Source organism: Aphanomyces invadans (assembly GCF_000520115.1).
Source record: "Aphanomyces invadans strain NJM9701 unplaced genomic scaffold supercont1.23, whole genome shotgun sequence".
Classification (NCBI taxonomy): Eukaryota; Oomycota; class Saprolegniomycetes; order Saprolegniales; family Verrucalvaceae; genus Aphanomyces; species Aphanomyces invadans.
This window is the reverse complement of record NW_008580168.1, coordinates 881,772-904,930: the sequence shown is the minus strand read 5'-3', so window position 1 is coordinate 904,930 and position 23,159 is coordinate 881,772. Positions and strand designations below refer to the sequence as shown.

General features: G+C 54.8%; 10 protein-coding genes across 11 annotated transcripts; 3 read left to right on the top strand and 7 right to left on the bottom strand.

Moving 5' to 3' along the window:
• Positions 1-234: 234 nt before the first annotated feature.
• On the bottom strand, positions 235-1,264 carry H310_10002 (hypothetical protein; the record flags this gene model as incomplete). Its single annotated transcript, XM_008876239.1, has 1 exon — positions 235-1,264. Exon 1 carries the CDS (start codon positions 1,165-1,167, stop codon positions 235-237), a length of 933 nt encoding a protein of 310 aa, XP_008874461.1. The 5' UTR covers positions 1,168-1,264.
• A 925-nt stretch (positions 1,265-2,189) lies between these two features.
• On the bottom strand, positions 2,190-4,369 carry H310_10001 (hypothetical protein). Its single transcript, XM_008876238.1, has 2 exons — positions 3,000-4,369; positions 2,190-2,798 (listed from the first exon to the last, which is right to left on the bottom strand). Exons 1-2 carry the CDS (start codon positions 4,331-4,333, stop codon positions 2,318-2,320), a joined length of 1,815 nt encoding a protein of 604 aa, XP_008874460.1. The 5' UTR covers positions 4,334-4,369; the 3' UTR covers positions 2,190-2,317.
• A 367-nt stretch (positions 4,370-4,736) lies between these two features.
• Positions 4,737-6,552, top strand: H310_10000 (hypothetical protein; the record flags this gene model as incomplete). Its single annotated transcript, XM_008876237.1, has 4 exons — positions 4,737-5,212; positions 5,262-5,558; positions 5,940-6,185; positions 6,234-6,552. 4 exons carry the CDS (start codon positions 4,737-4,739, stop codon positions 6,550-6,552), a joined length of 1,338 nt encoding a protein of 445 aa, XP_008874459.1.
• On the bottom strand, positions 6,444-7,912 carry H310_09999. Of its 2 annotated transcripts, XM_008876235.1 has the most exons (5): positions 7,845-7,912; positions 7,720-7,788; positions 7,176-7,665; positions 6,919-7,123; positions 6,444-6,814 (listed from the first exon to the last, which is right to left on the bottom strand). In XM_008876235.1, the coding sequence occupies exons 1-5, from the start codon at positions 7,879-7,881 to the stop codon at positions 6,764-6,766; spliced, it is 852 nt and encodes a 283-aa protein (XP_008874457.1). In that variant the 5' UTR covers positions 7,882-7,912; the 3' UTR covers positions 6,444-6,763. The 2 variants fall into 2 exon arrangements, with proteins under 2 accessions (XP_008874457.1, XP_008874458.1); XM_008876236.1 differs by lacking the exon at positions 7,845-7,912 and having other exon boundaries at positions 7,720-7,838.
• A 21-nt stretch (positions 7,913-7,933) lies between these two features.
• H310_09998 (hypothetical protein) lies at positions 7,934-13,237 on the bottom strand. The gene is made up of 22 exons (XM_008876234.1): positions 12,815-13,237; positions 12,470-12,759; positions 12,210-12,413; positions 12,092-12,157; positions 11,999-12,035; positions 11,860-11,934; positions 11,767-11,814; positions 11,564-11,694; positions 11,164-11,512; positions 10,877-11,119; positions 10,687-10,825; positions 10,490-10,559; positions 10,286-10,435; positions 10,136-10,225; positions 9,836-10,073; positions 9,506-9,790; positions 9,153-9,458; positions 8,963-9,108; positions 8,721-8,908; positions 8,464-8,674; positions 8,291-8,415; positions 7,934-8,234 (listed from the first exon to the last, which is right to left on the bottom strand). The coding sequence occupies exons 1-22, from the start codon at positions 13,209-13,211 to the stop codon at positions 8,075-8,077; spliced, it is 3,948 nt and encodes a 1,315-aa protein (XP_008874456.1). The 5' UTR covers positions 13,212-13,237; the 3' UTR covers positions 7,934-8,074.
• Positions 13,238-14,163: 926 nt separating this feature from the next.
• Positions 14,164-15,330, top strand: H310_09997 (hypothetical protein). Its single transcript, XM_008876233.1, has 5 exons — positions 14,164-14,258; positions 14,306-14,477; positions 14,534-14,757; positions 14,809-15,041; positions 15,102-15,330. The coding sequence occupies exons 1-5, from the start codon at positions 14,190-14,192 to the stop codon at positions 15,190-15,192; spliced, it is 789 nt and encodes a 262-aa protein (XP_008874455.1). The 5' UTR covers positions 14,164-14,189; the 3' UTR covers positions 15,193-15,330.
• Positions 15,331-15,584: 254 nt separating this feature from the next.
• On the top strand, positions 15,585-16,908 carry H310_09996 (hypothetical protein). The gene is made up of 5 exons (XM_008876232.1): positions 15,585-16,050; positions 16,095-16,344; positions 16,439-16,531; positions 16,580-16,680; positions 16,726-16,908. Exons 1-5 carry the CDS (start codon positions 15,619-15,621, stop codon positions 16,846-16,848), a joined length of 999 nt encoding a protein of 332 aa, XP_008874454.1. The 5' UTR covers positions 15,585-15,618; the 3' UTR covers positions 16,849-16,908.
• Positions 16,909-17,600: 692 nt separating this feature from the next.
• H310_09995 (hypothetical protein) lies at positions 17,601-18,666 on the bottom strand (the record flags this gene model as incomplete). The annotated part of the gene is made up of 6 exons (XM_008876231.1): positions 17,601-17,785; positions 17,844-17,903; positions 18,127-18,205; positions 18,258-18,400; positions 18,447-18,567; positions 18,625-18,666. 6 exons carry the CDS (start codon positions 18,664-18,666, stop codon positions 17,601-17,603), a joined length of 630 nt encoding a protein of 209 aa, XP_008874453.1.
• Positions 18,667-19,568: 902 nt separating this feature from the next.
• H310_09994 (hypothetical protein) lies at positions 19,569-21,068 on the bottom strand (the record flags this gene model as incomplete). Its single annotated transcript, XM_008876230.1, has 9 exons — positions 19,569-19,762; positions 19,805-19,913; positions 19,960-20,158; positions 20,216-20,404; positions 20,451-20,527; positions 20,580-20,644; positions 20,692-20,746; positions 20,795-20,883; positions 20,939-21,068. The coding sequence occupies 9 exons, from the start codon at positions 21,066-21,068 to the stop codon at positions 19,569-19,571; spliced, it is 1,107 nt and encodes a 368-aa protein (XP_008874452.1).
• A 94-nt stretch (positions 21,069-21,162) lies between these two features.
• Positions 21,163-23,060, bottom strand: H310_09993 (hypothetical protein). Its single transcript, XM_008876229.1, has 5 exons — positions 22,204-23,060; positions 21,960-22,144; positions 21,650-21,904; positions 21,498-21,592; positions 21,163-21,440 (listed from the first exon to the last, which is right to left on the bottom strand). Exons 1-5 carry the CDS (start codon positions 22,820-22,822, stop codon positions 21,386-21,388), a joined length of 1,209 nt encoding a protein of 402 aa, XP_008874451.1. The 5' UTR covers positions 22,823-23,060; the 3' UTR covers positions 21,163-21,385.
• Positions 23,061-23,159: the final 99 nt, after the last annotated feature.

The following is a 23,159-nucleotide window of genomic DNA, read 5'->3' as shown; positions in this document are numbered from 1 at the left end:
GGTGACGCCGTATACCACATTCAAATTCCTACGTTAATTGGATATGTATTGGCTGAGATATGGCAAAAAGGTCGTTTGATGTTGTCGACAACTGTTAATCAATGACGTGGCAAGTCGACCCGGGTTCGATCCCACGACGTGCATTTTCCAACTTTGTGCAGACAGTGATTAGCACGTGACGAATCCATACACGAAATCCGTGCATTATGAAAATGCAAGTGTGAGGGTGCTAGTCTAGAGCGCCATCACGGCCACCGCAAGCGTCACTAAGGCCGTGGCGCCGACGGTGGTCGCAGACGACTTGGTAGGCGTGGGGGTGGGGGCAGCAGTGGTCGTGGTAGGCGCAACAGTCGTGGTGGCCGCGGGGGCTGCAGTAGTGGTAGCAGTCGTCGTGGGGGCTGCGGTGGTGGTGGTCGCCCCAGGAGCTACGGTGGTCGTGGCGGTCGTCGTGGGGGCTGCGGTGGTGGTGGCGGTCGTCGTGGGAGCTGCGGTGGTGGTGGCGGTCGTCGTGGGAGCTGCGGTGGTTGTCGGTGTGTTGCAATACGTGATGACGTCCCCCACGGCCGCGTAGAGGTCCTTATTCGAGTCCGTTCCGTCCGTGCAGCTCGCCAGCTTCGCTTTCGTGGTCGTGGCAAGGTCCACGCAGGCCGAAGTCGCACAGTAGTCGGTGAGAGTACTGGGCGTCGCGGTGTCCAGAGTCTGGAACACAGTGTACCACGAACTGCCCGCCGTCGCGCTGATCCCTGTCGCGCAAGCCGAGTCGAGAACTACGACATGCTTCGCCCAAATGTTGTCGGCGATTTGAGCTTCGGTGCACGTGCCACCGTTGGCGGCAACAGCAGTGTCCAATGTCCCGCAGGCTGTAGCTAGCCCCGCGACCTCGGCCGTGTAGCTCGTCGCACTAGTGACGGCGCATGTCGGGTAGTTGGACGCGGCGACTTCATCCTTGCACGTCGTGGACCCGCACAGCCCATACTTGTAGATGGTGTTGGCGTTGCTTCGGTAATCTTCAAAGACGGTGGCGTACGACAGCCGATCGCCACCTTGCAGGTCGTTCATGCACGCTTGAGTGAACAAGACAGCGTTCGCGGTCGTGACGTCACTGTCGCAGTCGGCGCGGGCCACAGCAGCCAAGCTCAAGACTGCAAAAAGGTGGGTGAATTGCATGGTCGACACGATGTGTTGGGTATGTTTTGCTTGGCGAGGCGAGAGGCAAAGTGAGTCCCTGGCGAGATGAAGGATGTCAGCCTAACTTTAGCGCGGACGCCATCTTGGATCTAATTGTTGTGCGTTGCAACAACTGCCGGGCGACTGTTTGCGACTCGATGGGGGACGGAGTCGCCTGCATGATGCGATTTGCTCGATTCTATATCGAGCACCACACTCGTTGCGGCTGTGGCCCTCCATCTTGACTATGTCGCAAACTTGTCTATTCGGGGATGCAATGCACCAAGCAACGTCGCAGGCAGCACGAGGGCAAGTGTCCTCATTTTAGTTGCTCTTTGGCACCCAGGACGCTCCATGGAGGGTCGAGCTGTCATGCATGTCGTGAAAAGTGTCGAACGTCGATAGGTGGTTTCTCGTAGCATGCACAAAATGTTGCCTAGTTGGCCGATCGATCCGCCTTATACTACGCATTGTCCGATGTGCACAGCAAAACGGCGTGAGGGCAGTAGGTAGATTCTCAGTCGTCCAGGCGCTGTAGTCGCAGCAGCTCGATTGTGCCTGCTTTGCGAATGTTGTGTTGCTCAAGTGAACCAGGAACCCAAAGGTCGGGGAGCCTTCCCACTTGGGTGATGGAGTCTGTCAAAGTAAGAAACGTTGGTATGGTCGTCGTATTCTCGGCTGTGAACTCGACCAGTTCTGGCACCGCCGCTTGCGGGAGCTAACCAGAGGAAACGCAAGGTACGCCCCACTAAATGACTCGAACAATCTCAAGTCCCTAAGATACGCATCCAAGTTCTTGTGGACGACCTCGTACGGCCAAAGGATGCCAGTCGTGCCACCGAAACGAATCTCCTCGGACATCAGTGCCGCACACGCAAGTATGTTGCGTACGAAGCCACGGAAGGAGGGATAGAGCCAAGTGGCATCGCCTTCTCGACGAGGGGTTCAACTACCATGTTCGTGCAGGGCGTGGGGCAACCTTCCGTTGACGAGGGCACCACTGTAGCGACTGACCATGGAGGGGCAAACTGCAGAGAATTCAATATCGTGCTCTGCACTCGATTATGCGAGTTCGCACTGCTAGCTGCCGTACTTCTGTTCTAGCCTCTCTTTGATGCCAGGGACGCCGACCATGCCATGATATGGGGATTTAAACAGGTCGGGGTAGTGCGTGCGGTTGTTGCTTTCTGGCATTTCGTCCTCTTCGAATGAAATCGAGAACGGCTGCCGTGCAATCTACGGTTGCCAATTGGATCGCATGGAGTTCGCCATGTCGAATGGACGGTCGGAAATGCATCGTGGCAAAGAAATCCGTCGCACGAGCAGTTTCGCTATCGCCGGTGCTGTCGTGCCGTTCATCCAGCACCGACATCAGGTCGTATTCGTTGTCAGGTGGTTGCCGCACGAGGGGGCTTGTTGTGGTTGGGGACGATTCAAGTCGCGTCTGCGTTTCCTGCTGCGTTTGCCACTGGGAAAAGTACGTCGAGTGAATGAAGGCACGCCTAGGTGATGACAACTCGTCCACGCAGCCTCTCCGCGGTGACGGTCCATCCAAGCCCAACGCACATGGTCGTCGGGTTGGAGGAGATGCTTTGGCGACTTCATCTTTTGTTTCATCGTCCCAGTCAAATCTGCGTACGAACAGTAACTAAATGATGCCACGAAGAGGACAAATTTTGTTTCAAGAAAATTCAAAGGGACAGTCGACCGAGTACCATGGACAAACACATTTCACCTGCATGCCATCGCAGCCACAGGAACTGGAAAAGGAATCACTCGACATAGAATCAATAGAGACCCATCCTCGACAAACACAGCTGCAGGAAGCTTACCGTGACGAGAAACGAGATCGCTTGCAGGACGACGATGACGACGACGACGAAGTCGACTTGGAACGACGTCGCAATGTCGCGGAACGCTTCGCACTTTTTCGTGTCAGCACATCGTGTGGTGCAGCGAGGTCAAGTTGGCCGTCGACGGGCAAAGTGGGTGAGACCAAGTTGGTCGTATTGCCCAGAGGTTGCCGCGGGGTTTGACTACCCGCGGTGTTGACAGAATTCATGGCGCGACCAGTCGTTTTTGAAGTCTGTAGCGGATTCTCTTTGTCGGCGAACGAAGGCGCCATCGTTTTGCGAAGATGGTCGGTGGTTTCGATAGGTGGAGTTGAGAGTGGGCGCGGGTAGGCATGTTGCGAGCTGTTCGAAAACGCCGAGGAGGCAGGCGAGGTATCGGAGTCCACGATAAAGTTGTCTGGGAGGCTTTGGTGGCAGAAAGCATAAGGACGGGTAGGGGGCGAGGCCGAAGGAGCTTGAGTCGCTAATGAGGCTGAGGATGCTCGTGTCGCCTGAGTGTCCGCTGCGACTGGAGTATCGTTGCTGAGTAGCGCGGACGAAGCGGATGGAAGCGTGGTGATTGAAGTATAAAGGGAAGCTGAAGTTGGAAGTGATCCAGCCGCAGCCTGGCTTTCCGACGACGATAGCGGCAAGGAATCGCTCCGCTTCTGTGCAAGCACTAGTGAGTCCTTCAGATTGTCGCCTACAACCTGTCGCCACTGGTCCGATGGGATAATGCAGTCTTCTAGTGTAAGTGGATGGCCCTCATGAAACATGTACGCGTGATAGTATCGCCGATTGTGAGGGTGGAGTGGTTGATCTGACGAAGTAGAGTTGTGAGGAAGGAGGCGAGCTTCCAGGCGCGCCAGAGGCATATCCAAGATTTGAGACGCGATGGACGGATCGTGCAGAACAAGTGGTGATTCATTCGGTGAGATTGATGGCACGTCAAGAATCTCCATGCTCATGACGTGCAGACAGATCCGCCCCAAACTCGTTGTCGCGTGAGACGCTGAAGTATGTCGGCGTGGTGTCGAGAAGTGACTCACTTCGACACGCACTACACATCCACGAAAGTCCTTCAACGACCGAATGTGAGGATACGTCCGATGGATAACTTGCACAGACGACGGCGGCAAGAACGCCCACATCGAGTGGGATCCATCGTGCACAAGGACAGCGTTTGACTGGGGGTCCAGTCGTGACACGAGGACGATGTGCGGGCCCATTATCCCAAACCTGGAAATTCGGTCACGCATGTTCAGGACGTCTTGCAGCGGGGTTGACAGAGCCACCAGGAGGCAGGTCTTGAGGAATGGGGTCAGCGCACGCATCAACTCGTTGCCGCCACCGTCGTTGTTGAATTCGCAAATGCTTTGCACAGGTTCAAATTTTCGTGTAAAATTGGCATCATTGCTCCAATCGGAGAAAATTCGATAAAATTTAAATCGGCTGAATTCAAATTCAAGAAACTTCAACCTCGAGAAAACCCATTTCCCGCCACCAGGAGCGCAGGATGGCTGCACAACAAACCGATCGCCATCGGCCATCAAGGCGATAGAACTGGCCAGATGAACAAGTAGCAGAAGCGCAACGGTATGTGCGGTGCGTATGACGAGTGCTCTGCTGTTATATCCTTCGGAGATCCAGCTCAGCGTAACGACGAACAGTTTCAATCCCTCACCAAGTAGACATCACTATCGTCGCCGCACCTGCCCTGGTGGCCTTCAAGGGGTCATGAAGAAGCTCTTCGAGAATGCAAAAGCGCGAAAGGAACAGTTGCACGTTGCATTGCACTTTCCCTCGACTCCATCTGCATCTGTGAACTCCACAATGCTGGTGCGACGCCACGAAGACCACGTGACCCAAAGCATCACCAAGATCAAGACAACGATCACATCGACAATCCAGTTGGCGTCGCGAATTTTTCCAACTCGACGGCGAGTTCCCAAACAGGTCGGTCGCTCTATGGCTGTGCGATCGACGTCGCCAATACACCGCTTGGTGAACAAAGTGTCGAAAACCACCGCAGCTGCCTGCCGTACCCTCACGACGGCTCTGCGCGTGCCCGAGGCGATGGCAAAACCTCTGGCAAGGTTCACGAGCCTCGCACACAAGTACGTGTTCTCCAAGATCCCGTCGTTCAAAGTTCTCGACAAGCTCCAAAAGTTCGCCAAAATGTTCTTTTCGCGCGGCATGACGTCCGCCCTGCGGTATAGTATTTCGCCAGCTCCATGAAATGCAACTTACTGTGTGCAACAGATCTGAGCGCGCCATGCAGCTTGTCGAGCGATTTGTGCGAGGGTGGGTCGACCGTGCGAAGTGTCGCATTGAGCTCCGCCATTACAAAGCTGCGGTCCACGCCGCTGCTACCGACAAAGTCATGCGGCTCTTAGATACGACCACAGCCCACGTCGCATCCAACTTGCACCGAGCTTGGCACATCAAACAGACTCAATATGCTCGGGTCATTCAGCACAACTACAGGCACGCTGCTTCGCGATGGGCGCTGGAAGCGCAGGACCGCTCTGCCGCCGCACAGTTCCTTCGAGATGTGGGGTACGATCAGCATTTGGCAGGTCACAATTCCTCGAGGAATTTTTGAAGTGGTGCGCTGTTGACGATCCTGAATGCCTTGTGAAGCCGCAAGGCAGTGACAGATCGATCTTTACCAGACACTGAACGACTTAGTTCGATTCACCAAGGAGTCCGTTACGTGTGACCTGCGATGTCTCTTTCTAGGCGCCGCTTGCTCTGTCGTGAGCGGGCCTCGGACATCGTTGCAAACGTCTTGGTAGCGGCATGGCAGATCATGGCCGTTCGATTGCTTCAGCGGTGGTGGCGAGGGTGTGCAGCCCGACTGATGTTTCGACGACGAGCGAAAGCACGACGGCGACGGCGACGTCTCTTGAAGCAGAAAGCTGTTCGTGCTCTCGACAGCCCCGAACACCGCCGTAAGAATTCCAGTTATCTTGACAAGCTGATGTTGTGCCATGCCAAAGAGCGTGAACTGCTTGTTTCGACACTCAAGCGTGTCTGGGCTCGTGAAGACTTTACGCCGAATGTGCCGCGATCCCACCGACTCCACCATGACGCCCGCCCTCCACGCGGACTGGCGCCGCTGTCGCCTGTAATGCCACCCCACATCCATGGCGTACGCAAAATGGGCATCAAGAAGTGGCACCGGTTCGTTCGTTCCCAATTTCAAGTGGTGTACCTTACACATGACGGTAGATTGAAGGAACACGTCAACCCAAAGCAATGCTGGGTAGCCATTCCCATCAACGTCCATGCCCAGGACAACTCGTCCCCCCAAAGGACCCCAACGCTCTTGCCCCTTCGCCACCCATCGCACTATCGACTTGACTATGACTGGATTCCAGGAACGCTCATCCACGATCCGCCCAAACCGCCCCCGACGTTTGAAGAAAAGCTGAATGCATTTGAGCAAGCGCGTGTATTCAAATCCAAGGCAATCCATTCCACGACACAGCGTGCTCGACGATCCAGCGGTACCTTGACCGGCCCACGGACTTCAATGCCGCTCAGATAAACGACAAGGATGGGTCGAACTGTGAGAATTACGTGACGACAGTGTCGCTGTGTTCAAAGGGCAGCAAGTGGGCGCTGGTTTCGTGTTTACATTTCATCAAGAGTTGCTGCGGACACGATGCATGGACGATAGAGCGCTCCCGTGACCCGACATGGATCTCCCATTGGAGACTTTATTGTCGTGGGGCAATCTGAATCCGTTCTTGACCTGGTTAAATTCCCATGTCCGCCAGGAACTTCTGCATGCGCGCGGCTTCCGCGTCCTAGGATGGTCACACCCATTGTCAAGCGCCGCCTGAGATTTCGAAAGACGACAAATTGGCCCATGCGTGGCCAAGCCGAGTGTTCGAGTTTCACGCGCACTCACCTTGGCTGCTGCCACCCGTTGATTCATTTCATCGGCTCGTCGGTCCTGCGCATACTTGCGGCGTTGGAGGCGTGCCTGAAAGTCGTCCGAGCCACCCATCAAGAAATCGTCGCTGAGGTTCAACCCATCCTTTGCATCCTCCTTCTGTCGCGCAGCCCCGTGCACGCTTGCAGCGATTTGTCGCTTTTTCTCAATCGTGGCCTCTCTATTCAACGACGTAAGGATTGTGATCTCGACGGATATGGGGATCCACGAACCTGCCCGTCGGTTTTGGTGCCAGCTCCTCGTGCACCATCTCTTTGTGCTTCGCATACGCCTTCCTTTCTCGCTTCGCCCGCTTCCGCTCTTCGTCCGAGTCGCAATCGGGAATGTCGCGGCGAGATACTATGGCAGTGGCAGAACGATGGCCAGTCGATCCCATCGCCGCCGACGACGTCGCACCGGGAGCTGTGTTCGTCGAGATGTCGACCGAGTCCTTCATCGATGCGAGTTCCAACCGCTCGTGCTCGTTCATCTTGAACCCCCACTTGTGCTGGGTGCGCTGGATGCTCTCAAGAATATGCTGTGGAATGGATGTGTAGTACATCGAATCCAGTCGGTTCGCATTCCACTTGGTCACAAACTTGTCAAAGTACGTCATCGCGTCGGTGGACGTCAAGTCGTCAAAGCACACGTTCTTCTCGAGCTTGAGCCACACGCGGAACTCTTTGGCGCGCTCAAAGTAGTCGTCGATTGTAATCGTCGCCTCTGCCATGATCCTCCGTTAGATGCGAAGACACGCGCTCGTGGCACAGTCCATACCTGGCGAGTCATGCTTGGACGCCTTGTGCTTCTTATGCTTCTTGTGGCTCTTCTTCGCCTTCTTTGACTCTACCAAATGTCAGGCACGGCGGCGCTTACTCGTCGGGTCCAGTGAGCGCCAATACCTCTGCGATCCTCCGCGTCGCGTCTCCGCTTGCTCATGGTTTTAACACAACAGATATATGACCAACCGTCACTCTCATATCCACTGTGTGGCTTTTAATGAAGAGGAGATTTTTATTCGATGCCTTTCGAATTGAGTTTTTTTAAATACGCCTGGAGTGCATGTAATGCATAAAAGAGCGCAGAATGTCGGTGTTTTCATCATCATGCACTCTCCACCGTGTCTTCACAGTTAGTCGGCCTTGTGCAGGCGCAACTTCATGATGTGCCCAAACCGCTGCACCTTCTGCATCTTCTGGAGGCTCGTTCCAAGCCCGGACGGTTGATGGCGAGCGTTCAGGATGTCATGGAGAGCATCCATCTTCTGCTCTAATGTGACGCTGCTCTTCACCCTACGAGAACCGTCGCTCAGGTCGATCCTTCGTATCGCGTTGTTGCTGCAGCCTACGTATATGCTTCGTCTTCGAGGCCTTTCACGTCTTGATCCCTGTCGGTAGATTTGACGCCCATATGGGAACATATAAGTTGATGCAGCCGCTGGCCTTGCTGCTGCTCGACCATCCACCCTGGAGCCTGCACACGAGATAAACGAACGTCTCAACATGCGGTTGGGGACAATACCTCACGGGGGACTGCCACTGCGACAGACACTGCGTTCGCGACCATCGGCTGCTGCTGAATCGCGTGCAGCTCCTTCTTGTGTACAGCCAAGTTGTGTCGGTCTTGGGACTTGCGCATTTGAAGGCACCAGTCGCTCGCGTCTTCGAAATAGATCCATTCGTACATGGGGACAACACACAGCAGCGCTTGGTCGCTGAGCTCGTTCGGGTACCTATCCAAACAACGTAATTGCGCGCAGGTGCCGTCGTCATCCGAACCCGTTCTCAGCAAAGTCCGTCGCCTCGGCTTCCGTCGGATAGCACCCGTACACGCACAAACTCGGCTCGGAGGCGTCGCCGACTAGCAGCGTCGACACACAGGCGAAATTGCATTTGGCTTGCTTGAGCTCGGCCGGCATGTGGCTGTGCTCGATGTCTTGCAACTGAAGCGTTTGCTTCTTCACGCACTACAGACACCAGAATGGCCGGTCAAGATCCATCGATGGTAGATGCGGCACAACCTTGGCGGATTCATTCGGGGCTGGAGGCGCCTGCAGCGGTGCGGCCAGAGCGAGGCACTCCAAGTGACCGCACATTTCGTTCATGATGCCGTCGATCTCGTGGCGGGGCAATGTGGCTGACTCGTCGGCCAGTATAGTGGAAGTGCCTACGATCATCAGTCGAGCTTGTTTGGACGCGTAAGCACACAACCTTGTTGGAGCTGGCGAAATGAAACTTTGAGCTTGTTCAGGTTGCCGTGGTCATGCAAGTACTCATGCAGCCTCGTGCTGCAGTACTCGCGGCTGGAAAGGCGGGCCATGGTCGGTGGAACCAGAACATGCCGCGCCGTCTCGACGACAAAGTATTCGACGGGGTGGTCTGGTTGAGCCGCGTACGACCGATATGCATGCGTATTCTCATGGGCTTCAACGTGCTGCGCACGGGCGACGGCATCATCGAAGGCGGCGAATTGACCGACGATGCGGAACGCTGGCTGAGGTGACACCGGGTACAGCTCTGTCGGGGCATGTTACGCATGCGGCAACACTATCAACGATGACTACCTCGACCGGCAACGTTTACAACGATAAAGCCAGGACTGACGTGGCGCAGACGGCTGTGCAGTCCTCCGGGTGGCGTTGGATTTGATGGCGGCGTGGTTGATGACAAGTGCTTGGGCGAGGCACGGGTCTTGTCGGGAGATGCAACTCCTCCTGCCTTGGCCATCGACCCTCCTCCGTTTGGCTTGCGCGACGGCGGTATCGAAAAGATGAAGTTTTCCGAGACGCCGTCGGTCGGGTGCATGATGCTTTCAAACGCGGTCGACGTCGACGTGAGCGCGGCCGGAGCTACAATGCACAGTCAATTCGGAATTCAAGCTACCGGCACCGCACCCAAGTAGTCGAGGTATACCATCGGGTTGCCTTCGTCCAGCGTTTTCATCGCTTCCCGCGCGTGCGCGTCCACGACCGCGCGCAGCAATGCTTTTCGGTCTTGGGTCGTGACGTCCGGGTTGTAGTGGACAGTGTAGTTGGCCAGCGTTTTCGACGGGGTGGCCGTCGAATGCTTAATTGGACTCAGCAGCAGAAGCTCGTTGCCTTCGATGAGCGGGGTGTGTTTGCCGCCGCCGCGCTACACGTGCGTGAGTTTGTCGACGGAATCGCTCGGTCTACAACGCAATTCGGAACACGTACCTGCGACACTGACGTCGAGGTCGCCCCGAACCGCGCCGTGTGTGGCAAAACCTTCTTGAGCCGGTTGACGTTGACCTCCCTTCGTACGACCTACAGACCCATTCAGCTGCAACAATGGAAGCGCCAGCCCAGCGCATGGACCACGATAACCTGAGCCTTGTACTCGTCCCATTTGAGCGTCTTGTACAGCTGATCGAACACGACGACGGGCTGCTTGTGGCGATGCGTATGGCCGCGAAGAGTTTCTCGTGCGGTGCGCGACAACCGATTGAACACGTCGTACTTGGACAGCACCAGGACCTACTCGAGAATTCGTGTTGAAGATCCAAACGCGAGCGCCACCCAATGTCGTACTTCGATGGGGGTGTTGGCCGTCGCAGATTCACTGCGAATGACAGCTTCGTTGAAGTTCTTTCCAGTGGCGCTAATGCGAGCACAATCGTTATGACGAGCACAGGCCAATAGGGGTCGGTCGCACGCCAGCCACCCCATGCCACATTGCTCTTGATCGTGTGGACCGACGGGCATGCCATAAACCCAAGAAAACGTACGCATCGTCTCCGAGCACATTGAACGGCCCGAGGCGCTCGACCACGACAGAGTGCTCGCGGAGGGACTTGGGGTCCTTGACTATCTGCGAGATGATGACTTCACCGCGGATGAGGAAGTACAAGTGCACTGCTTTGTCGCCTACAATGCGTCATTTGCAGCAGCGTCGGGAGCTCGCGGGTACGTACTCACCTTGCTTGTACACGACAGTGCCTGCGGGCAAGCGTTGCTCGACGAGGACGTAGCTGACTTCCTTCATGATCTCGGACGTCCACTCGACCGACTGAAAGATCGGAATTTTGTCGAGCAACGCCATGCGCTTCTCCATGTCTTCGCGTTGGAGCTTCTTGAGGATTGCGTTGTAATCTTTCTCGGCAATGATGAGCAGCTCGCACGCATGGGTGGACACGACTGTGGCGCTGCGCAAACCATCCTCTAGCGGCCGCGTTGTTACGATCCGTTCGTTCATCGGAACGTACTCTTCATGAGCGCCAAGTCCCCAAAGTGGCTGCCTTCACCCAAGTTGACCAACTTGGTCTGCATGGGCCCGCCCCGCTTGTCGACCGCGCTGATCTTGACGTCGACGGCGCCACTCAAGATCACGTAAAATAGTTTGCCTACTTCGCCTTCGCGGAAGATGGTGGTGTTTGCATCGACATTGATGAGGTCGATGATCGTGCAGAGCTCTTGGACAAACGTTTTTGGCAACCCGCGAAAAAACTTGAGCGTTTGAAGGAATGTCGCGAGCGTAACGAGATCGGCTTTGGACCTTGTTGACGGCTTCTTCTTGAGAATCTTGATGTACGTGTCGTGGTTGCTTAGCATGATCTAGAACGCATCCCAGTGAAAAGATGCTGTGGTCCATGGCCGACTACGCACTTGGGACAGCCGCTGGCCCCCCGCCGCCGCTGCTTTTTGCAAAAACGCTTGCTGATCTTGTTTCAACATCACGTTGTAGTCGTCCCGGCAGATCGAGACGAGCTCCGTGGCGGTCTTGGTCACGATCGTTGCTATACCATGGTCGAAGGAACGCTGCCGTCAGAGCGACGGCGCGCCACCGGCGTCCAAAAGAGTCTTCCCACCTGCGCGAGGCTCGTTGTTGAGGAGCGACCGCTCGCCAAAAAACTCTCCTAATAACATTGTCATGCCGTGGGTGTAGGCCAGGTCGGTCGTACCTTTGCTCATTTCACACACAACGACCTCAACGAAATCGCCCATGACCTTTTGCGTCACACGAACTTCAACTTTTCCTGATCGTGCCCGTGCACATGTCAATGGAGTGGTTCCCAGCGCCTACAGGGCCACACGACAAACCTGAAAACACGATGTACAGCGCATCGCCGTCGTCTCCCTGTGCCGTTGGCATGAACAATCTTCCACGGGTGAACGCGGCGAGTTGGTAAATACCTGCTTGAACACGACTTCGTTCGGGTAGTACGCATGGAGCTTCATGCGTCGACAAAGCAGCGTGAGCTACCCGTGAAAACAAATTGAAACAAACGTCAACCTAGAGGGCCTCGACAACCTCGACAGCCTGCAGTGACTCAAAATCTGTGCACGTTTTGAGCTTGGTTTTCTGAAACCACGTGCGCAGCGCAAGAAGATCTTGGTGGGATCGATTCTCGGCGTCCCGGCAAAACGCGGCGCGGCACGACTCGGCCAGGATCAGGTTGCGGCCGTATTCAGGATGGCTCGCTTCCTTTTTTCTCGCTTCCGCGTCCGCATCTTGCTAGATACAGGCGAGTGATGACATCGTTCGAAGTCAAGATGCAAAAGCAGTCCTACGTCGTCGTCGTTGGCGCCTTCCGACGTCGTCTCGGGGGCGCTCGTCACATCCGCGACGTTCGACATGGACGAGCTGTTCACCTTGGACCAATGCCGCATCGTCGCCGACTGCGGAAGCGGCTTCACGGACGCCCCAGAACGGCCAGCATGTTTGTCTACATATTGCTTGACCTTGGGGCTTTTCAACAGTGTTCGTAGCGACTGCTTGGTGGTCGGGTCGTTGGCATCTTTGTCAGCGACGGCGCTATCGCTGACGCTGTCGACTTCGTCAGGAGATGCAATTGCACTTCCTAGATCAGCACACTCATGCAGAACTAGTCCCCCCCATGAGATTGGATGAGGTACCATCGCCAGGCTGCTTCAATGTAGCTTTGCGCACGACAGTGGACCAAATGTTGCCGTTTTGCGTCGAGAAGTGGTTTAGCATGAGAGGTGGGGGCGTCAGGGGCGTCGGGTGACCTGTGCCTGATTTCTGTGGGGCCACGACGATCGGGGCTAGTCTAACGGAAAGCGATGATGGCGGCGTCGTGGAAAACGACTCTGGGACAACTAAGTTGGTGGGTGCTTTGTCCGTGAACAAGCGCGTAACTTGTGCCCGCATCAAAACGTTCTTGATCGTGAGCTGGAGTCGCTTCTTTCCCGACGATGTTCCTCCGGGCGTTGTCGGTTCTGCAGGCTCAACTTCTTCGACCTCTTCCAGCGCCCCCAGGGTCGGTCTCTTCGACCTGCGATGTGCCGCCATGCTATCGTCGTTGTGGGGATATCAAGATGAAACGAATGGCAGTTTTATCAGCGTATGCTGCAAGCCCCAGCGCATTCTTCGAGATGGGGAAGGGAGCTGCCATGAGGACAGGGAACCACAGCAAAGTAATAGACGCGATGGAGGAAAGGCATTCACAAACTTCGATTCAGCGGAAATCTTTCCTACCCAACAAACGATTGAATATCTCACGTGGTTCGTCTCCATTTTAAGGGGTTGTGCAGGTTCTTCAGACTTTTGAATGCATCAGTGATACAGCACCCAAGCAGTGATTCTTGGCCATGCATGCCAAGCCGAGTACAAGAACAAATGTCTCGAGTGCCAAGCCACGCCAGAAAGTCCAACGCAGCCTTAAAATAGTTTCGCGGCGAGCCACACATGCACGTGAACTCGTGATCGAAAAATCTTCGTCCAGTGGACAATGTGGGCTCTACGTCGTACAGATCCATCGGAGATGTCGACAGAAGCGGCGGATTGGACTGGAAGATCCGTGTGAAGAACGGGAATATGGTACAAACGCGCGTTACAGAGCACAAAGTGACGACCGACATAACCGCGATCACTCCATCACGTTTCCCAGTGAAACCACACCGGCAGTGCAGTCAAACCCTTTAACCATACTTTAAGCGCTGGGGCAACGTGCATACCACTGGAGGGAGAGCAAGTGAACCGCGCTGGTGTCGAGAACGCATCGAATCTTGTCACCTCTCACGTCTCTTTCGCCGCGGGTCATTCAGTAGCAGCATCTGTGCTTCGTTACCGATGCGCATTCGGACAACTTCGTCAGTGAGCAGCGGCCCTTTCCGCTCTTCCTGCAGCCACTCCGTGACCTTTCGTACCTAGATACAGATTATCCGGATGCGTGATGTCAGTTGAGAATTGATTGGTTAATTTGTTTTCTTTTGGGCCAATGGTTGATTGAAGCAATCGGCCTTTCGATCACCCAAGACGCAGTGGAGTATGCAGAAGGTTGGCGCGGTAGTGTTCTCATCCATCGTGGTGGGAACTGCGGGGATGGGCGTGTGGCAGGTAAATTCAAAACTATTGGGGACCCCGCAGCTCATGGAGCAAGGTAGACGAACCGGTACTTTTGGAAACTCGACGTGATCGAACAGCGTAAGAAGCAACTGGACGCACCAGTGATTGCGCTTCCAGACACCATCACGGCAGCAACAGCCTCCGAAGGCTTTGAGTTCCGACCGTTGAAGATTGAAGGAAGCTTCGTGCCAGGCTCTGCCTTCTATCTATGTACGGTGGCACCTGGTGGTGGGTCGAAGTGATTCAAACCTCACTCGCTTGAATAGATCCACGATCGCCTCCCATTGACATGCAAGACACAAAAGGCGGCCGCGTGTCGTCGGGCGGGTACATTTACCAGCTCTTCCAGCGACTCAATGGAACTTCAGTGATTGTGAACCGTGGCTGGCTGCCGAAGCCCGAGATGGAGGCACACATGAACGCAGCAGCTGCTTTCACAGCCGCACCCAAGCTAGAGACGATCATGGGGCTCATGGTGCAGGGCGAAGAGGTGCAATTTCAATGTCGGTTCGACCAAATGGTTTGACATCGTCCACATTAGGAGAAAACGTTCTCCCCACCGAATGAACCCGAGAAGCGACACTTCTTCTGGCTCGACCAGCCGCAACTTGCCCGCGCCATGGGATCCACCGACTACGTCCCTATCTTGATTGACGAATTGGCCGCCGATGAAGACGCCCCTCGACCAGCGGGCGAGCCGATTCGCAAAAGCAAGTACAACTACCTTGAGTTTTACATGACGCCGTGGAAGCACGCGACGTACGCTGGAATTTGGTACGCACTGGAATTGTTGCGGTAAAGAATGGATGGCAGCTCTGAGTGGTTGACGAGTAGGTTCACTTTGGCGATTCTCGGGACAGGCATGGTATTCACTCGCTTCCGCCCTGCCGCGCGCCGTGTCAAGCAATATCCGTTGCAGAGATAGAGTGCGTATGCAAGTACTTGGAGTGTGTACGACGTTTGGTTATACGAGGTGTTATTGGAAGCATCCTTCATCAGTGTACCGTCGACAAGCATTTCCACGCGCATGGTACCTGTGCAGCAAAACCCAGGCAACTCTGTAAGCTAACATGCAACGCTGTGAGCTAGCTGGAGCACCCCCAGCACATAAGCACAGTGCCAAGAGCAAGCGCGGAGAGCACACGTCCCACGTGCTTGTGGTATCTATTGGAGCAAGCGCTGAGGCAAATATGGGATGCTTAGCAACTTCCGACATGATGAGCATGTTTCATTGGTAGAAATTCGAAAATTTGTGCAATTATATTGGCAAATATTTGACTTTATGGCCAATCGAGTGCGCAGATGGAGTCCAGTTGCACACCCCAGGGAGAGTGACAAGAGTTCCGCCAACATGTCTGCCGCCTCGATCTCGCTGGACGATGTGGCGGTGGAGGTAGCCCATAACGCTGGAGACTCTTCCAATCACTTCAACGAAGGAACGAGCGAAGGTCGTGTAGATGTCGGCATTCATCCATTGGTCTTGATGAATCTGTGTGACCATTGGACACGCGCCGCAGCAATTGCTTCGCCAGGGAATCCTTCCACGAAACCCGTGGTTGGCGCTCTGTTCGGGGTCCAAAAGGGACGTGAAATTAACGTCATTGACTCGTTTGAGCTCCCGTCGGCACTGGAACTCAGTGAATCGGACTCGAATTTGACGTTGAAGGCCTTCTTGACCCAGCGAACGGAGCAGTTCGCCACCGTGTTTCCAGGGTTCGAGTTCCTTGGGTGGTACGCCGTGCAAAGCAAAATTCAGGCGTCCGACCTGGCAACCCACCGCACAGTATGCTTCCTCGCGCTTCGTGCCCTCCTCACCTCTGCGCCTAGATGATGGAGTTCAACGAGTCCCCACTATTCCTCGTGCTGGACCCAACGCCGCCGCCCCCACAGCCCAAAGATCGCGCCAAAGTAAAGCTCCCACTGGCGCTCTACGAGTCGGAATTGCACGTTGTGAACAACACCCCCACGATGCTGTTTGTCAAAGCCCCGTTCAAGATGACCACAACCGAGTCGGAAGGCATTGCGCTGGATCACATTTCAAAAGTCGCACCGACCAATGCCCCGACGCAGTCTTCACGTAAGTTCATCGTGGAATACATGGCGAGCGTTTAATATCCCTCCACGACGTCTCGAACCGACCTCTGGTGTGCCATTCTCATGATCCCGACTAGTACACGGGACTTTGGGGTCGTTGCGCGATGCCATTCACATGTTGGACAAGCAGTTGGGCGTCCTGCGGCGCTTTCTGGAAGCGACAAAGAATGGTAGGCGTGTCGTCGACGCCATCGTTCGTGTTGACGTGTCTTGTCTAGGTGAGATTCCTGTTGACCACGCGCTGCTGCGTCAAGTTGCGAGCAGCTGCCAGCAGCTCCCAGCTATGAAATCTGCTCTGTTTGACATGGCTTTCACACGGGTACTTTGAGCTGGCTTTGGTCGCACGCTTACAAAGTCGTGGCAGGAATTCAACGATACTCTGTTGGTGACGTACTTGGCGACGCTCACCAAGGGAATGGCGTGCACAAACGCAGTCCTGGACAAGTTTTCAATTGCTCATGACCGACCTGCGCGCTCGTTGATGTAGCTTCACGGTCATTGTGACCGAGTCTTGAGCAATAATTTGATTCCTTCATGCTGCACCTGACGATGGGTTATTGAAGAGCCCAGTCAAGTTGGGGAATTCGCGGGTGCGAGCGGAGGCAGGAGGACTTTGCATCCTGGCGCACACCGCAGTGGGTCGGAAGATTCGATCATTTCAACGGTGTTGGCGCTGAATGGATCCAACACTTGCCATGAACTCCCACAGCATGACCACCCATAAATTCCGTGCTTGAACGTCCACGACGGCTGCGAGTCTGCTCACGACGATGTGCATGAATCGAAAAGTACGAGACGACGTAGCGCCTTTGGTGCTTGTGCAAACATTGCTCTCTTTGGCAGCATGCAAGGCAAGTCGCTTAGCGAGTTCCTCACCGAGATGGCTATTCCGCATTGGTGTGCTTGCACATTGCCCACGTTGGTTTGCGCCGCATGTAGCATTGCGGCGGTGGCCGCATGGGCTGTGTGGCGTCGTTGACTTTGAGCCTTGACCAAACGTGGCACGGCAGTCTCGTCCGATGATGGGGATGGCTTGGTGCGTTCTGGAATATTTGGCAGATCCACAAGAGTCCATAGCGCAGCAGATCACGACAGCACCCAGCTCGTATATCGAGAACAAATGGATGGGAACCACTCAATTTATACGACTAGCCAGTGAAACACTGTTTCAAAGCTGTGCCTAGCCCGAGCGTCGACTGCACTCTGCCGTCAGCTAGTGCGACGTCAGCGGCCCGTTTGTTACTTGGCATGTTTGTCTTGTGCCCAGATCGAGTGGTCGTACGTAAACCGGTCAACGCGGTCGCCATGGCTATCCAACATGTTGTGGAATTCGGGTTCTAGTTCGGAGGCGTCAACAGCGCCACGCGCAGGAAACACCGCGCAGAGCAGAGGCAGGCCGGCCCACCCCGCCAACGTCAGAACTCCTGTCGAGCGGCACAATCAATCAGCCGACAGGATTCGCACAAATGTAGTGTGTTTTACCAAAGACGAGGCCATACCCAGGGTGTTGGAATTTCATGGCCCCAATCACAACACCAACGTCTACAGCCATGGGGAACATGGGACAAAAAGGTTCCATCGCGGACCAGCATAACTGCAAACAGACTCGAAAACGACACGAACGAACGAGTTTGGCAGTGTGATACAACTGGCGCCACCGACTCCCACGTACGCGCCCTCACCGTCTGTGACCGCCACCTTCCTGCCTCCGTCAACCTATCTAACGTGTCAGCATGAGGCGACGTCGTTCCAAAGATCGACCTACGACGGAAGCGGTTTGAGATAAAGTCGAGTTTCACATCTCGACACATCCCCTTGAGAAACATCCCGGTGAACACCAGCGCCTAACCAGCCGTGAACCACGAGACCACAAGGAGGCAAGCCTGTTGATGGTACCACGGCCTTGCTGGATTTGCTGGGAAGCCGCCTCGATCCCGCATACCACGTCACCATGCCAAACGCCGACACTGCTGCCGACACGAATGGTGTTCGGGCGTACCATGGCTTCACGTGTTCACCGCTCAACGCCATATCACATACTACCGTCGATGGCAAGTGGGAAAGGCGTGGCGTAGAGCGGTGTACCTTGACGGGCAGCCCATAGCTCAGTATCGTCGTGGCCGAGTGTTGGGTGCCCAGTCTTGAAGTCGTCCAGACGAGCCTTCGTGCGCGCCACGGTTCCATCAGCACAGAACAACCGCCCCCCCTACGCACCACATCAAGAAACGTACGAGGCCAAGCTTTGGATGCAAATCTTTCGTACTCGTACTGAGGGTACAACATGCGCTGGCTGTAAAGCCTCCATCGCCCAAGGAAGGTATTCGGATCGTAGCGAGGCCGATCGAGCGTAAACGGCGGGGGGGGCGGTGGCATTGTCCTTCCGAACTTGGCAACTTTTTGGTGTCGCACGGTCGTAAAGGCTCATTTGACCAAAAATCGCTAATTCACGTAGGGTTGATACAGTATGAAGTTCACAATGTCTATTTGATATATTTTGAGCGGTTCGGTTACATTCATGTGATCGAGTAGAATGAACGTCATCCTGCGCCACATCGTCGGACGAAGGAGGCTGCCGATCGAAGCGTGGCTCAGGTCATTCTTTTGTCATGTCTGCCGACTCACTTGGTATAGAATGACCACTTGCTTTGGGACTTGTTCGTTGGAGACGAGAGGGTCACGTGGCCAAGGCTCGCTTCGATGACTCGGAACTACACATCACAGAACGTGCTCGCCAAGTGTGTAAATTCGCGTTGTCCGTTGTGGTAAACAATCGGTAAGCTCGAATGCCGCAGCTCTCAGCACCTTGGTGGCGGGCGGTAGGTGGGCTGTTGTCATGGAGAACAGCACGGGTCGAACCTTCTGCTTCAATTTGCGCATCTCGATCCTGGCATATTCGAAACTTGGGCACCTCAAACGGGGCACAGCCTACTCTGCAAGTGATTGCCTTGCACAAAAGCGATCGAGTTTGCTGTCCACCTGACGAACTCCTTCCCGTGCAGTTTTGAGGGGGGTCAGGTCTAGCTGCGAGCGCAAGACAGCGGTGTATTCAACGACAAAGTCGAGGCGCCGCCTCGTGGAGGCAACCGCTTTAGCCATGAGATACCAACACAATATATCTCGAAGTTTCGACGACATGCAAGTTTGTTTCCTAACAAGACGTTGGTGTGTTGTAAGCGTGCGTAATTTCGCGCGGTAAAGTTTGGAGGTTCATTGAAGTCGTATCGTGTAGTGCTCGTAGCGGAGTTCGTTTGCGTCCCAGACTGTATCGAGCAAGCGAGCACCGTCGGGGAGCGCCTCGACTGGCACGATCGTCGTGTCAAAAGGCGGTGCAAGCAGGATTTCTTGCAACCGCACGACGCCAAACCGGCTGTGGCTTGTGGCATTGACCAAGTAGGCGACGCCTACAGAAGTTTTGAGCACGCCTCTCGCGGACGTTGTCGCACCCGTCCCCGACAGACGACTCCGAATCACGTTGGCGAATCCTTCAGCCGTCGTGGGGTCGCATATGATGTCGCTTGCAATGACAAGGTCGACTTTGGGGTCGCCCCGCCCCTGTAAGGGATAAGCATACTTTGTCCAGCTCGTCGTGAACAAATACCTCGTCTAAGTGGTCCCAGTCCAAGTGCGTCACGATCGTGTTCGGCGTTTGGTTGAGGGCGACGTTGTACGCAAGTGCATTGATCGTGTCCTGCTGGTAATCGGTCAGAATCGTGAGGTCGCTGTGGAACCCCGCGACGATGCCACTGAGACCGAGGCCGCTTCCGACTTCCAGCACCCTCTTGCCGTGGAATAACTCGCTACGCATAGCTCCGTGTTGCGCGGTTCGGTGTGACTGTAGTTTTTCTCTGACTCACCGATGCAAATGAATCCACCGACTTAGAATGACCGCGGCGCCCCACAAGAGATACCCCGTCTTCGGTTGCCCCGTCATGCGTCGCGTTACCGCTCGGATCAACACTACACGATCGTTGTCATCGCGAGAGTCTCGTGGAAGTGCTTGAAGCAGCGGCCACGGGCGCGTCGGCGGCTCGAGTGGAAGCGTTCTGTGGCAAGAACGTTAGTTCTATGGGAATCATAAGGAGAGCTTACTTGTAGGGAAAGGAAATGTTGATACCGGACGTATTGCAGTTGTGGGTCGCGCAATTCACAACAACACCTGACGCCGCCTAACGTTTCAGAACGTGTGGAGTCGTGACGAAGGCACGGATATGCATGTACGTCGGTGATGCGTTCGTTGTCGTGGACGAGAAGCTTGAGCAGAACATTATGCCATCCCAGTTGCGCTGTCAGCCAGAGTGAAATCATTTCCGTGAGCTGCCAAAGTACCTACCAGCGTGAACGGCGTTGTCCTCATCGAGTACGGCGTTGGCAACAGTCAGGAGCAGCTACGGCACAGGGTAAGACATGGCAACAACGATGAGGGATGGGAGTACACGCTCGGTGGCATTCACATCTTCATCGCATGGCGAAGAAACCTTGAGAAAGCGAACGGTCGTGGCCAGAGCGTGTTCCAGAAACCCCGCTGTCGAAATCACCGTCAACCAAATGGATCAAGACTCGTCGGGTTCCTAGCTTACCCACGCCAAGGAAGCAGCGTCCCATAGGCTCATTTGAGAGTGTTTCGATCTCATTCATTGCATCAGTCGACAGCGCTTCTTGGATACGACTGACAAGCGCATGGAGCTCTGCCTCCGTCTTGAGAGCCATCGCCGCGGTGTCGAGTTTGGTTGTCAATCACTTTCTCCACCAATCAGAGATCTCGATGGAAGATCGAACCAATCAAATTGCCGTATAAGAGATTCGTGCTCAAACCAACGGATAATTTTCAATATTTTTCTAATTTCCTGTGATTTCGGTACATTTGGCATTGAAACGACGATGGGTAACTTCGGCGGCGTCCAGCAGAGAAGCATGAATAGTTACTACATGAATCGATTCTGTTCCTTGACGTCGTTCTTGTAGTGTAGCGGTAGGATAGATCGGCGGCGGGTCGCGTAAATAGTGGCCACGTGGAGTCGCGGCCATTACACAGTGATGAAAATCGACTTTTTGGCCATCCACATGGCAATCATAGTCCAGCTACCAGAGCGCTGTCAGCGACCGAGCAATTCTCCGAGAATTGAAGAAGATACGTACATGATGGCTCCGCCAATATTGCTCAGGAATCGTTCCGTCTTCGAGTCGTCGTCAATGTCCCATCCAAACGGTGCATGGTTGCCCATCACTTCGTGCTATATAGCGCCAACGTGAATCGCCGGCTTGCGTGAATTCAAGCGCAATGGACGTACCCCCACGTACAATGCAATCGCGTTCATCCCGTTGTATTTGAACGGGATTCCGCTCCAAAGTGCGTATCTGTCGACGACACCATATAACAAGGCCAGGACCAAGCTCGCAAGTCCCGACACTGTAAAGACATACGAGAGGCTCCACATCTGCTTGTTGATAGGAATGAGACCATTGTCGACCGTGAAGTTGGTCAAGGCCAGGCCAAAGAGCGCCAGACCCAGACTAGTGCCAACAAGCACCATCCCCTTGTGACGCTACGACTGAATTTAGCATGGAACATGAAGACGAGCGGCGGGCCGAACGACATACCGTTTCGTGAACTTGGAGAAAGTATCCCCCCATAACGTAGCCGATGTACGTTATGAAGGCGACCATGATCCAGTTCAAAAACCCCTCGGGGTCGTTTGCCCCTGGAATGTACATGTGCTCTTCGCCAAAGATGGCCATGTCGATGTACAAGTGAGCTCCCCCTTCGCACCCTTCAATTTCATTGCCTACAGCACGAGATTAAAACGACCGGCATTCGAGGACGACTGAACTGTTAACGGCGTACCTATGTATCCTGTGGGGCAGCCAGGCACAGGCAAGTAGAACGTGATCAAAACGTTGGCGAGGACTGACGTCGCCACGATGGAAGCTTCGACAGTGCGGCACAGCCATGGCCACGTGTTCGATTTGACAACGGTGCCCACCACAATGCACACGGTCACAAAGAAATAGGCAAACCCGAACGATTGCAGGACACCCGTAATTCGCCCGGTTTTGAAGTTTCGCACGTTGTTCACGACAAGTCCAAGAAGAAATAGCTTGACGGCGCGGATGAAACTATCGACCAAGATGGTTCTCGACGGTGTTCCCTTGCGTGCGTGGGACCCCATCCCGATGTTCATGGTCACGCCCATGATCCATGCAAAGAACGGAAAGACGCAATCGGCTGGCCGCAACCCGTTCCACTCGACGTGCATAAACGGCTCGAGTCCGCCACCGCCAAGATTGACAAAGATCATGGCAAAAATCGTGATGCCGCGGAACACGTCGAGGCACACGACACGTTTCTTGGACGAGTGTGGCCGTTTGGTCAAGATGTTGTCGTCCACGGCTGCCTTGCCAGGTGCTTCCACCTCTTCAATGGCAAGGGTGTAGTGTGAAGTCATCGCAGTGGCGTCGGCCATGTGTCGATGTCGAGGAGCTTTTGCTTGTGCCAACTCGATGGGGCGGCAGGTCCGTCGTGTGGTCAGCTCGATTTAGATATGTTTGTCCAACGGCACTCTGCCTTTTGATTGGTCAATCGATACCGGTTTTTTCAACGCTGTGGGGGGCGGAATGCGCCGGAAGCAGGTGGGAATGGCCCCGATGCGCTTTGAAAGCGTTGGAATCGCCTTCAAAGGGATGGAATGGCGACGAGAAAAGGAGGTTGGAATGGCTAGTCGAAGGCGGTTCAGGAGTGCTGTCAAACCCAGCGATGGAGTGGACGCGCCACTTTGGTCGTTGCAAAGCCGAGAATCATGG

What these genes read in the sequence shown, in the direction of transcription:
- H310_09996 (XM_008876232.1), top strand. Translation starts at nt 15,619, where the DNA reads ATGTCTGCCGCCTCGATCTCGCTGGACGATGTGGCGGTGGAGGTAGCC. An exon ending in TCTGGAAGCGACAAAGAATG is followed by an intron (nt 16,532 to 16,579) that starts GTAGGCGTGTCG and finishes TGTCTTGTCTAG; the next exon opens with GTGAGATTCCTGTTGACCAC. An exon ending in TTGACATGGCTTTCACACGG is followed by an intron (nt 16,681 to 16,725) that starts GTACTTTGAGCT and finishes AAGTCGTGGCAG; the next exon opens with GAATTCAACGATACTCTGTT.
- H310_09993 (XM_008876229.1), bottom strand. Translation starts at nt 22,822, where the DNA reads ATGGCCGACGCCACTGCGATGACTTCACACTACACCCTTGCCATTGAA. An exon ending in CTGCCCCACAGGATACATAG is followed by an intron (nt 22,145 to 22,203) that starts GTACGCCGTTAA and finishes CTCGTGCTGTAG; the next exon opens with GCAATGAAATTGAAGGGTGC. An exon ending in TTCTCCAAGTTCACGAAACG is followed by an intron (nt 21,905 to 21,959) that starts GTATGTCGTTCG and finishes ATTCAGTCGTAG; the next exon opens with CGTCACAAGGGGATGGTGCT.
- H310_10001 (XM_008876238.1), bottom strand. Translation starts at nt 4,333, where the DNA reads ATGCGTGCGCTGACCCCATTCCTCAAGACCTGCCTCCTGGTGGCTCTG. An exon ending in CGATCTCGTTTCTCGTCACG is followed by an intron (nt 2,799 to 2,999) that starts GTAAGCTTCCTG and finishes GTTCGTACGCAG; the next exon opens with ATTTGACTGGGACGATGAAA.
- H310_09998 (XM_008876234.1), bottom strand. Translation starts at nt 13,211, where the DNA reads ATGGCGGCACATCGCAGGTCGAAGAGACCGACCCTGGGGGCGCTGGAA. An exon ending in ATTGAAGCAGCCTGGCGATG is followed by an intron (nt 12,760 to 12,814) that starts GTACCTCATCCA and finishes GTGCTGATCTAG; the next exon opens with GAAGTGCAATTGCATCTCCT. An exon ending in CAACAACGAGCCTCGCGCAG is followed by an intron (nt 11,695 to 11,766) that starts GTGGGAAGACTC and finishes ACCATGGTATAG; the next exon opens with CAACGATCGTGACCAAGACC.
- H310_09999 (XM_008876235.1), bottom strand. Translation starts at nt 7,881, where the DNA reads ATGAGCAAGCGGAGACGCGACGCGGAGGATCGCAGAG. An exon ending in CGACGCGGAGGATCGCAGAG is followed by an intron (nt 7,789 to 7,844) that starts GTATTGGCGCTC and finishes GACATTTGGTAG; the next exon opens with AGTCAAAGAAGGCGAAGAAG. An exon ending in GTCCAAGCATGACTCGCCAG is followed by an intron (nt 7,666 to 7,719) that starts GTATGGACTGTG and finishes GGATCATGGCAG; the next exon opens with AGGCGACGATTACAATCGAC.
- H310_09997 (XM_008876233.1), top strand. Translation starts at nt 14,190, where the DNA reads ATGCAGAAGGTTGGCGCGGTAGTGTTCTCATCCATCGTGGTGGGAACT. An exon ending in CGGGGATGGGCGTGTGGCAG is followed by an intron (nt 14,259 to 14,305) that starts GTAAATTCAAAA and finishes GGAGCAAGGTAG; the next exon opens with ACGAACCGGTACTTTTGGAA. An exon ending in GCGACGTACGCTGGAATTTG is followed by an intron (nt 15,042 to 15,101) that starts GTACGCACTGGA and finishes GTTGACGAGTAG; the next exon opens with GTTCACTTTGGCGATTCTCG.